This window comes from Borostomias antarcticus (assembly GCF_949987555.1).
Source record: "Borostomias antarcticus genome assembly, chromosome: 11".
NCBI lineage: Eukaryota > Metazoa > Chordata > Actinopteri > Stomiiformes > Stomiidae > Borostomias > Borostomias antarcticus.
In genome coordinates this window covers 5,842,854-5,855,353 of record NC_140244.1, presented here as the reverse complement: position 1 = coordinate 5,855,353, position 12,500 = coordinate 5,842,854, and the positions used below count along the sequence as shown (strand labels likewise).

At 50.8% G+C, this 12,500-nt stretch overlaps 1 protein-coding gene across 1 annotated transcript in view; it reads left to right on the top strand.

The window, feature by feature from the left end:
• LOC311315274 (arf-GAP with coiled-coil, ANK repeat and PH domain-containing protein 3-like) overlaps positions 1–12,500 on the top strand; it is a gene marked incomplete at both ends in the record, with an annotated part of 84,628 nt that overhangs the window by 62,861 nt on the left and 9,267 nt on the right. Inside the window, 3 exons of the mRNA XM_084445902.1 lie at positions 11,205–11,317; positions 11,734–11,785; positions 12,130–12,230. Of these exons, the coding sequence (XP_084302028.1) occupies positions 11,205–11,317; positions 11,734–11,785; positions 12,130–12,230 (266 nt within the window). The remainder of the gene's footprint in view (positions 1–11,204; positions 11,318–11,733; positions 11,786–12,129; positions 12,231–12,500) is intronic.

Genomic DNA, 12,500 nt, shown 5'->3' with positions numbered 1-12,500 from the left:
CTAGCCCCCCACTAGCCCCCACTAGCCACCGCTATCCCCAGCTAGCCACCGCTAGCCCCCCGCTAGCCACTGCTAGCCCCAGCTAGCCCCCGCTAGCCCTCCGCTAGCCCCCGCTAGCCCCCACTAGCCCCCGCTAGCCCCCAGCTAGCCCCCCACTAGCCCCCCGCTAGCCCCCCGCTAGCCCCCACTAGCCCCCCGCTAGCCCCCACTAGCCCCCCGCTAGCCCCCCGCAAGCCCCCGCTAGCCATACGATACTCCCTCATAAACCCCCCCAGCTCCGTCCAGGAGTCCGTACGTCACAGCGTTTGTTAACTGCGGCAAAGCTGATTAAGTTATTGATTAGTGACCCGTGGGGGCGGGGCTTATGAACCTCACATGCTGGGCGCTGTCAGGCTGAGCAGTAGTGTGTTTGTGGGTCTCCCTCAAAGGCATTTGTCTGAGTGTCTGTGGTGTGTGTGTGTGGGTGTGGGTGTGGGTGTGGGTGTGGGTGTGGGTGTGGTGGGGGATGTTAATGTTTTTATGTTAGTGAGTGGGACTGTCTGTGAGAGTGTGCCTTAGGGGCCTTTTTTATGTGACTGTGTGTGTGTGTGTGTGTGTGTGTGTGTGTGTGTGTGTGTGTGTGTGTGTGTGTGTGTGTGTGTGTGTGTGTATGTGTGTTTGTGTGTGTGTGTGTGCGCGCATCTGAAAGGGCCACAGGAGGTGGCGGACACAACCATTAAACGCCGCTCACATCCATTGTGTGTGAGTGTGTGTGTGCGTGTGTGCGTGCGTGCGTGCGTGCGTGTGTGCGTGCGTGTGTGCGCATGTATGTGTGTATGTGTGTCTGCATTGACAAAACACTCACAATGCCCCAGTCAGTAATCAAAGCAACAGATGATCTCCTCAGTCCTGTCTGCCTTACTACCCAGGAGGCCATGGGGCACCGCTTCAGAGAAAACACTAGTCTATGTTCAGGGTGTGTGTCTGGGTGTGTGCATGTTGGTGAGAGAGGGAAGAGAGAGCAAGTGTGTGTGTGTGTGTGTGTGTGTGTGTGTGTGTGTGTGTGTGTGTGTGTGTGTGTGTGTGTGTGTGTGTGTGTGCGTGTGCGTGTGCGTGTGTGTGTGTGTGCGTGAGGAGTTGGTGGTAAACCGTTGGATAGCGTGGGTTTCCCGGGCTGTGTGTACTTACTGTAGCACTAAGGAGCTTAATATTACCTTCTCCATGGATATTAATATCAACACTTCCGGCGCGGCTCCCAAGAGGAGCGCTACTCTGCTGGACCGTCTCTGCCTAGAAACACTTTGGAGACCAGGTCCTACCCCACACCCTGGAGCTCTGGGGACCAGGTCCTAACACCCTGGAGCTCTGGAGACCAGGTCCTAACACCCTGGAGCTCTGGAGACCAGGTCCTAACATCCTGGAGCTCTGGAGACCAGGTCCTAACACACACCCTGGAGCTCTGGAGACCAGGTCCTAACACCCTGGAGCTCTGGAGACCAGGTCCTAACACCCTGGAGCTCAGCAGACCAGGTCCTAACACACACCCTGGAGCTCAGCAGACCAGGTCCTAACACCCTGGAGCTCTGGAGACCAGGTCCTAACACCCTGGAGCTCTGGAGACCAGGTCCTAACACACACCCTGGAGCTCAGCAGACCAGGTCCTAACACACACCCTGGAGCTCTGGAGACCAGGTCCTAACACCCTGGAGCTCTGGAGACCAGGTCCTAACACCCTGGAGCTCTGGAGACCAGGTCCTAACACCCTGGAGCTCTGGAGACCAGGTCCTAACACCCTGGAGCTCAGCAGACCAGGTCCTAACACCCTGGAGCTCAGCAGACCAGGTCCTAACACCCTGGAGCTCTGGAGACCAGGTCCTATCACCCTGGAGCTCAGCAGACCAGGTCCTAACACCCTGGAGCTCAGCAGACCAGGTCCTAACACCCTGGAGCTCTGGAGACCAGGTCCTAACACCCTGGAGCTCAGCAGACCAGGTCCTAACACCCTGGAGCTCAGCAGACCAGGTCCTAACACACACCCTGGAGCTCTGGGGACCAGGTCCTAACACCCTGGAGCTCTGGAGACCAGGTCCTAACACCCTGGAGCTCTGGAGACCAGATCCTAACACCCTGGAGCTCTGGAGACCAGGTCCTACCCCACACCCTGGAGCTCAGCAGACCAGGTCCTAACACACACCCTGGAGCTCTGGAGACCAGGTCCTAACACCCTGGAGCTCTGGAGACCAGGTCCTAACACCCTGGAGCTCTGGAGACCAGGTCCTAACACCCTGGAGCTCTGGAGACCAGGTCCTAACACCCTGGAGCTCAGCAGACCAGGTCCTAACACCCTGGAGCTCAGCAGACCAGGTCCTAACACCCTGGAGCTCTGGAGACCAGGTCCTAACACCCTGGAGCTCTCTCCCTCTCTTTCCCTACAGTGATGGATCATTCCTGGTCAGGCTTCTCATCGCAGGCTGATCAACATGGGGCACGTTCGCTCTCCATGTGTCTCTCTGTGTTGTTCCGTCTGTAGTTCCTCTACGTTCTCCTGTCCCTCTTGTCCGTTCCTAGTTCCTCCTCTACGTTCTCCTCTGTCTCTCCAGTCCGTTCCTAGTTCCTCCTTTACGTTCTCCTGTCCCTCTTGTCCGTTGCTAGTTCCTCCTCTACGTTCTCCTCTGTCTCTCTAGTCCGTTCCTCCTCTACGTTCTCCTCTGTCTCTCTAGTCCGTTGCTAGTTTCTCCTCTACGTTCTACTCTGTCTCTCTAGTCCGTTGCTAGTTCCTCCTCTACGTTCTCCTCTGTCTCTCTAGTCCGTTCCTCCTCTACGTTCTCCTCTGTCTCTCTAGTCCGTTGCTAGTTTCTCCTCTACGTTCTACTCTGTCTCTCTAGTCGGTTCCTAGTTCCTCCTCTACGTTCTCCTCTGTCTCTCCAGTCCATTCCTAGTTCATCCTCTACGTTCTCCTCTGTCTCTCCAGTCCGTTCCTAGTTCCTCCTCTACCTTCTATGTCTGTAGTCCGTTCCTAGTTCCTCTACGTTGTCCTTTGTCTCTGTAGTCCGTTCCCAGTGTCCTCATCTTGTGTGTCGGTCAGTCCAGAGTTCTCCATGGAGGAGCTAGAGAGGGTTCATTGTGGCTGTCAGGTGACAGGAGATGATGTTTTTTTTTAGCAGGGTTGTTTTAGCAGGGTTGTTGTTGAGCCCTGAAGCTTGTTCTACTGCCTTGCCGGGGGGCAGGTAGGGGCTGCCAGGGCTACTGTATCCCAGACTGGAGAGTCTTAAGCGGGCATGGTGCTAATCCCATCACCCCCACCCCCACCACCACAATCACCACCATCACCACCACCAACCACCATCACCACGACCACCACCACCATCACCACAACCACCACCAACAACCAAAACCACTACCACCACCACCATCAACCATCACCACCACCATCAACCACCACCACCATCACCACCACTACCACCATCACCACGACCACCACCATCATCACCACGACCACCACCAACCACCAAAACCACTACCACCACCACCATCAACCACCACCACCACCATCACAACCCACAACCACCACCACCACCAACCGATCAACATGGGCACGTTTGCTCTCCATGTGTCTCTCTGCGTTGTTCCGTCTGTAGTTCCTCTACGTTCTCCTGTCTCTCTAGTCCATTAGAACTAGGTCCTCCTCTATGAGAGTCTTAAGCGGGCATGGTGCCAACCACATCACCCCCCCCACCATCACCACAACCACCACCACCATCAACCACCAACCACAATCAACCACTAACCACCAAAACCACCACCATCACCACCAACCACCACCATCACAACCACTACCAACACTCTTGGGCCACATTACATTACATTACATTACATTACATTACAGTCATTTAGCAGACGCTTTTATCCAAAGCGACTAACAATAATTGCATTTAACGTAGGAAGAGCCGATGTACTACTACTTGCCAGAACTCACAAGTGCATCTTCTTTCTAAAACAAGTGACTAAGAGCATAATCTAGTGCTGAAGGCAAAGTGCAAGAATCACAATCTAAAGTACAGTGCAATATAATATAATACAATAAGTGCTTAGGTGGGAGGATTGTTGTAGTAGTTCTTGAAGAGATGAGTTTTGAGCCTGCGACGAAAGATGGGCAGCGACTCTGCTGTCCTGACATCAGTGGGCAGCTCATTCCACCACTGCGGGGCCAGGACAGAGAAGAGCCGTGACCGTGTCGATCGACCGCAGGAGCCTCGGAGTGACGGGGCAACCAGTCGCCCTGAGGTAGCAGAGCGTAGTGGTCGGGAGGGGGTGTAGGGTTTGACCATGGCCTGGAGGTAGGAGGGGGCTGTTCCTTTCATTGCCCTGTAGGTTAGCGCCAGAGTTTTAAACTGGATGCGAGCCGCTACAGGGAGCCAGTGTAGGGAACGGAGGAGGGAAGTTGTGTGGGAGAATTTGGGGTGGTTGAACACCAGGCGAGCAGCAGCTTTCTGGACAAGTTCCAGAGGTTTAATGGCTGACGCCGGTGCCCCCGCGAGGAGGGAGTTGCAGTAGTCCAGGCGGGAGATGACCAGGGCCTGGATGAGTACCTGCGCCGTTTCATTAGTGAGGAAAGGGCGAATCCTCCTGATGTTGTAGAGCATGAATCTGCAGGAACGTGTGACGGATGTGACATGTGAGGAAAATGACAGTTGGTCATCCAGGGTCACACCCAGATTCCTCGCAGTCCGAGTCGGGGTCACCACTGTGTCTTCAATGGTGATGGCCAGATCCCGGTGCGGACAGCCCTTCCCCGGGAGGAACAGCAGCTCAGTCTTGTCCAGATTGAGCTTGAGGTGATGTGTCGTCATCCACTCCGAGATGTCAGCCAAGCACCCAGCTATGCGTGTCTCCACTTTTGTATCAGAAGGGGGAAATGACAGAACCAGTTGGGTGTCATCGGCATAGCAGTGATAGGAGAAGCCATACGAGCGAATGACAGAGCCCAGAGATGTAGTGTAGAGGGAAAACAGGAGAGGACCCAGGACAGACCCTTGTGGAACCCCTGTAGTCAGACTACGCGGTTCCGACGTCGACCCTCTCCATGTCACCTGGTAGGAGCGGCCCGTCAGGTAGGATGCAAACAGGGAGTGTGCAGAGCCACTGATGCCTTTCTCCTCGAGGGTGGAGAGGAGGATCTGGTGGTCTACCGTATCAAATGCTGCTGACAGGTCTAGGAGTATCAGGACAGAGGAGAGAGAGTTCGCTCTTGCGGCATGGAGTGACTCTGTTACTGCAAGGAGGGCGGTCTCTGTCACATGGCTAAAGTGAACAGATGGCAGGATGGCACACTGATTAACATTAGAGGAAAACACACAGAGAGAGAGAGAGAGAGATAGAGAGAAAGAGAGAGAGATAGATGGGGGGGAGAGAGAGAGAGGGGAATAGATAATGTTCAGTGTGCTAAAATAACATCAGTTCTGCATTAGTGCCACCAACTGTCTCCGACATGTGCCACTCAATCGTCATCAGGGCACAGTCACGCGCACACGCACACACACATACCTGTACACCTCTCACACACACACGTTCCTTACTCATACATAATGACACACACACCCACTCACACACACACTCTCTCACTCACTCACTCACACACACACACACACTCACACACACTCGCACGCACACACACACACACACACACACACACACACACACACACACACACACACACACACACACACTAATGACAACTTCCCCGCCAGGTTTAAGTCAGAGTGAATAAGGAGTAGGTGCCTCAAGCTGTCAAGCGTCTTGTTCCAGAGAGCTACCTCTCTTCTCGTCTGGTCTCATCAGTGCTCTTGTTCCGTCTAGACGTGAAACCAGCCTTCTAAAACCTCCACCCCAAACACAACACGCTTCAAAACCCCTTTTGAAGGATTCACCAGTGCCTCCAACTTTCCAGGCACTGTGGGATTTCAAAGGAGGCACTGGCGACAGAGCTGTTTTTGGATCTGATTTGAACGTCAATGATGTTTGTCCTTCCCTCCCGAACCCTGTGAGAGCGATGGGGCTTCTGAACGCTGCTCACATATGCAAATCCCTCTCTAGTGGGAACACACAACCAGAGGCTTGTGATGAATGATGCATGGTTGGATTCATACTTTATTGATGCACCATTAAACCGCTCTGCTACAGTAACGTTATAGAGGTTCTCACATTTTGAGGCGGTACCGCAGGCAACCCAGTGGTCAGAGCGTCGCAAGGTCGCTGGTTCGAGACCGGGCCGGGCCAGTCGACCGGGTGGGAACCGATGTCTGGAGGGTTGCTGGCTGAGCTCCCGTCAGCCATTGCCTATACTGTTGTGTCCTTGAGCAAGGCACTGACCCCGACGCTACACTAGCTCATAACTTCCAGGGGGCACCGGTCATGCGGACTGACCCTGCGCTCGACTCAACCGACTGTTAGTAGAGGAGCGGAAGAAAACCAATGATTTCCCCTTGGGGGATTAATAACAGCATAACAAAAGAAAACCAACACGGGGAACCCAGTCAGAACCCAGAGAGGCTGAGACTGGAGTCGGGATGTCTTGCTTGAGCTATTCTACCGTGACTGTGTGTACGATTTTCTCGGCTGTTTAGTTGCATGAGAAGATGAACAGAGGACTGAACGTTTGGGGATGAAACCGTAACAGAGTGGTGAGAGAGGGTGACAGGTGTTCAGGGATGAAACTGACAGTGAGAGAGAGACGCAGGGAGAGATGATGGAGGGATTCGTTAGGAAGGGTTAGAGTTAGGGAGAGAGTCAGAGACCGAGAAAGAATGAGAGAGACAAGGAGAGGACAGAAAGAGTAGCTGGATTAGCTGGTAATAAGCTGTGTGTGTGTGTGTGTGTGTGTGTGTGTGTGTGTGTGTGTGTGTGTGTGTGTGTGTGTGTGTGTGTGTGTGTGTGTGTGTGTGTGTGTGTGTGTGTCGGTGTGTGTGTGTGTGTGTGTCGGTGTGTGTGTGTGTGTGTGTGTGTGTGTGTGCGCAGGGGCGGACTGGCCATCGGGAGCACCGGGAGTCTTCCCGGTGGCCTGGCGCACCAACTGGCCTGGCACGCAGTGAATGCCCCCCCGTCCCCTGTCAACAAAATGAAACAAAGTGTTCCATCTCACCGCGTCGGCTCTGCTCGTGGCCTGACTTGGACATGACTCCCGGCATTAAATATTCACCCAGTCCGGCCCTGTGTGTGTGTGTGTGTGTGTGTGTGTGTGTGTGTGTGTGTGTGTGTGTGTGTGTGTGTGTGTGTGTGTGTGTGTGTGTGTGTGTGTGTGTGTGTGTGTGTGTGTGTGTGTGTGTGTGTGTGTGTGTGTGTGTGTGTGTGTGTTTGGGGTACTATAGACAGAGAATCAAGCGCCGTATGGTCAGAGCACACCCTTTCAAGCAACATGTAGTCATGGGTACCGCTGACCCTGCCCAAAGCTTAACCCCTGCTGCCCTGCACACTTTTATGGTGTGTGTGTGTGTGTGCGTGCGTGCGTGCGTGCGTGCGTGCGTGCGTGCGTGCGTGCGTGGATTATAGAAAGAGAGAGACCGAAATAGTGTGTGTAAAATTACCTCAGAATTTACTAGTCTGAGTACTGTGAATCAAAGTAAAACCCTTACGTGTGAATTATAAAGTTGGATCGTATTGATTCTACACCGACTAGAATGAGCTACTATGTCCTAACACTCTGTAGACATTTTGAAATACAATCCCTAAATTACTACCAGAAGTCGTTTTTATAGTCCAGGTCCACCCAATGTGATTTATCTGCACAGATACCTCTGCAGTCTGTCGCCTCTCTCTCTCTCTCTCTCTCTCTCTCTCTCTTCCCCTTTATCTCCCCGTCACCCACCGGTCTCTGTCATGTCTTCCTCTGGCAGATCTACGAGCACCCACCGGCTGTCTCTCCCTCTCTCTCTCCCTCCCTCCCTCTCTCTCTCTCTCTCTCCCTCTCTCTCTCTCCCTCTCTCCTCTCCTCCTCAGCTCGGCACACACCTGCCACAGCTCCCTCTCTCCTCTCTCTTCTTTCTTCACTCTTTTATCCGTTCAGGACTTCATAGTGACTCCCCTGGGACCGCTCCCGTTCCCCTACACAGTCACGGCATGTGGCTCCACAGCTGTGTGTGTGTGTGTGTGTGTGTGTGTGTGTGTGTGTGTGTGTGTGTGTGTGTATGTGTGTGTGTGTGTGTGTGCGTGCGCACGCGTGGCGTGTCCAATGTTCTAAGCACAATGTGAGCTCTTGTCTCCCTGAAGGTGCTTCTGTGGTCGTTCTTGTATGTTTACATGACAAATGTACCATAAGATACAGCAGTTGAATGACTCTCGCTGTCACTAGTTAAAAACTGCCTCTGAAGTCTAGGTACTGTAGTATAGTTTCCAGAGATTAAAGCACACAAAAGTTATATTAAAGCACACAAAAGTTATAGTAAAGCACACAAAAGTTATATATATATATATATATATATATATATATATATATATATATATGTAGATGGATGGATAGATAGATAGATAGATAGATAGATAGATAGATAGATAGATAGATAGATAGATGTGCAGCATTCTTCTTCTGTGCCTCTGAGTGATTTAGGGTGAGAAGTGGATCTGTGGGAGTGAGCTAGGGGAGCCATAATGTGCGCTTGATTAGGCAGCAATGGTTTTGTGGACTCGCAGACAGATGGAAAGCTGATACTTCCAAAAGTGAGAGGAGATTCTGGCCTCGGGGTAGGTAGCCGAGGGAGGTGGGGCAGAGGGGAGACTAGCCGGGCACGCGGGCGATCGTAAATCGAGATGGGGGCGGGTGCGCAAGCGGCGGGTTTTGTCGCCCCGGCTCATCCTCCGCTTGCTGGAATAATGTTTGTGCTCCCGCGGGCGCGACGGGGTCGCCGGGGCACACATCGCCAGCTGTATGCTAATGAGAAAGCGCGTGAACCCACGCGACTGCACGCTAGCAGGTGGCACGAGCTCACGAGCTGTAGGAGCTCGCAGCGCGAGCCTGCAGTTGACATTCCGCGTGTCTGCTGCGCTCGTGTGCGGGTCGCTTCTTCTCCGTTCCGTCACTGCGCGCTTTTGGGGAACTCCACTGTCGGTATTTGAGTCAACCGGAGAGCATCAGAAATGATAGTACCTTATTGAGAAGTTATTATCGAAGAGCTTTTAAAGCGTCATATTTATGTATTTATTTATTTATGATTATTATTGTTATTGTTATTATTATTATTATATAGCCGGTGTATTTGGCTAATTGATAATAGACCGGAACAACGTGTTGTCAAAATGCTTTTGGAATCTGCCATCCTAAAAATGAAGATTTTCGGCAGGTTGGATTACACCCTGGTGAGATCTTTAGCCTTTTTAATTCTTAATAGACATTATGTCGCCTCCATTTTTATAAACAAAACAACTCAAGGATTGGTTGATCAACTCATTATTTGACGGGTGACTGTAAAAACGAGGCATGTGCTTGTGTTATATATATCAGGGTCAGGGTTAAGGGCCAACCTGTTCCTCACCATATGACAGTTATTGATGAGAGATTATGATATATTATATAAATGATAGGTTAAGGATAAAACATCAGAAATAGTGACTTAATGTTAACATGCAAAAATTGTGGAAATCTTGTGTATGAGAGAGAGAGAAAGACAGTCAGGTAGATCAGACAGATAATGAGAGAGACAGGGAGAGAGAGAGGGTGCGTGTGTGTGATTGGGTAGTGGTGTGAGGTCTTTCTAAAGGGACTAATCATGTCTTTGTGCGGTGTGTGGTTCGGTGAAGGGCACGTGTCCCAACGCCTGCCGCCGGTGAGAACGGGCTCCGATGTTGGGGGACGCGGCGGGGGCACTGAACATTTCCTCGTTGTCGCAGATAGTCCTTGAAGAGCCATCAGAGACTAGCTGGCTGTTCATTCTCTATTGCATAGCTCTGTGTTGGTTCTGTTCTCACCCCATACTGTATCCACTGATGTAGGAGCACTAGTTTATAAACATGGCTAGTTACAGAGTGCTGTTTTAACATCCGAGACCACTAGTTCTTTTCCAGGTTTGTGATGTCAGAGATATCACAAATAGCTGAGTAATTCCATGTTTGGGTTTGGAGGAAAACCAAACTGTTTGGGCTTTATCTTCTATTCACTTTTGACCTTCTAAGTCGTGGTGTGTTCTTGTCTTTCTGTAGGTAGTCTGTCTCCAGGCAGTGGTGCTAAACGCACACACATGTTTGTGAGAACCTTGAGACGTGTAAGACAGTTATAACGCTGAGCCACAAGACTTTGTCACTAGTTATTGGAGCATTCTGGGAAAAACCCAGAATGGATACTAGGCCTAGTCTTATTTGTTAGTTCAGTTTCAGTTTGTGTGGATGAAGTGTGTGTGTGTGTGTGTGCATCTGTCTGCAAGTCTAATTTTCCCATTGCCAGGTGGTACGTGGCCTACCTTGGCTCAAACTTACATCCTTGCCCAAAACAGAGTAACATAACCCCATCACCACCCCCCCCCACCCCCCCACCGCCCTCATTCAAACCGCCAGCATTGCTTTGCCTCACACACACCAGCCAGTGGAACTGATCTGGGCAGCGTCCCAATCCCATCTCAACTGACCCCGTCCATCTCAAATGACCCAGTCCTGTTTAGGAGACAAAGGAGGTGGCAGAGATTAGATTTGCTGACGGGGTTTAACATTAGAAGTTCCCTCATCACCAGATGTCTTGTGGGAGCACTAAACCTGATAGTGGGTGATGTCAGTAATCTCGCCTTGAACCGTGATCAAGAACAGGGAGGCACTAACACACACATTAACAGAGTGGCACCTGTATACACACACATACACACACACACACACACACACCACAAACCAGGAGGGCCGTTCTCCTCATATCAAGGAATGTCTTTATCACCCACAACAACAATGAAAGCTTCAGTCAGTTGACATCAATTATTGTATTGATGATCAATACATGATTGATACCTTGTTCACTGGGTCACATGACCTGACCTCTCTTCCCCCTGATACAGCCTCTCATACTGCTACACACACAGTAGCCACTGGTCACTGAGGATGTTAGGGTTAGTAACATCACACTGAGAGATACACACAGTAGCCAGTCCCAAGAGTTCCTTGCTGTATCTGTGAGGACCAGTTGGTGAGTGTTTGGGAGCTGCTGGTGCGTTAGCAAGAGCTGCTAACGGCGTGTTCTTCTCCTCTTCGCTCGCCCTCAGGACTTCTCCTACGACGACACCAAGGTGGAGTTCAACGTGGACGCGCCCAGCGGAGTGGTGATGGAGGGCTACCTGTTCAAGAGGGCCAGCAATGCCTTCAAGACCTGGAACAGGTGGGTCAGACACAAGCTGCTAGATTTATATGTAATGGTGGAGTAGGACATTATGACTGGTTTGTCTGAAACTTAATCCAAGTTGCTGTGTAGTCTATAGCGCTACATGCTAACAAAGAGCTGAGTCTCCCCATCTTGTTTTGCAGTTAAAGTCCAGCTCATATTGTTGCAGTATTTCAGTCATGTGGGACCTATTTGTCTGTAACCCCTCAATCAATTTATTCCTCTCTTGCAAAATTGTTAAATGGATTGGTCCTTTTAGTCCCTTGGCCTCAGACAGTAACGTTCAATTTTCATATGTAGACTCCAATCAATCGGCAAGGAGACAGTAAATTATTGTATTATGCTGAAGTCAATAGTCCAGCTGTTCTGGGCTCTGATTGGCTCTCCATCTAACTCTGACCCCCCGTTCCTAGGCGATGGTTCTCCATACAAAACAGCCAACTGGTTTATCAGAAGAAACTCAAGGTACTTTTTTTGGTTAGCTTTATTCGTCATATGTTCAAGATATGGGTGCCATGTACAATGAAACGTGCACTTGAGACCTCATTCTCACATAGACAATAAAATAAGCAATTAAAGTTTTTTTTTAAGTAGCAATAGAAAAAGCAGTAAAAGGGTAGCAATAGAATACAAAATGAAAATATATTTAAATTTTTTAGACAAGTTTGTTGTGCAAGATTCAAAGTTCAATTGTTCCTGTTTCGGGGCTAATTTTCATTTTTAAACATTGATTGGAAAAATTCAGATTGACACTTTCACCAGCCAATGGCAGAGTGTTGTTGACTGACACTTTTCTCCACCAATGGCAGGACTCCCTGACGGTGGTGGTGGAGGACCTGAGACTGTGCTCCGTCAAACCCTGCGAGGACAGCGAGAGGAGGTTCTGCTTCGAGGTGGTCTCCCCCACCAAGTAAGTGTGTGTGTGTTTGTGTGTGTACAGAATGTGTGTGTGTGTGTGTGTGTGTGCGCGTGTGTGTGTCCTTGTGTATGTACATGTACAGTGTGGGTGTGTGTGTGCGCGTATACAGAATGTGTGTGTGTGTGTGTATCTGTGTGTATGTATGTGCATGTACAGTGTGTGTGGGTGTGCATGCACGCATGTAAGTGTGTGTGTGTGTACAGTATGTGTGTGTATGTGTCTGCGTGCATGCATGCCTGCCTGCGTGTATGCATGTGCGTG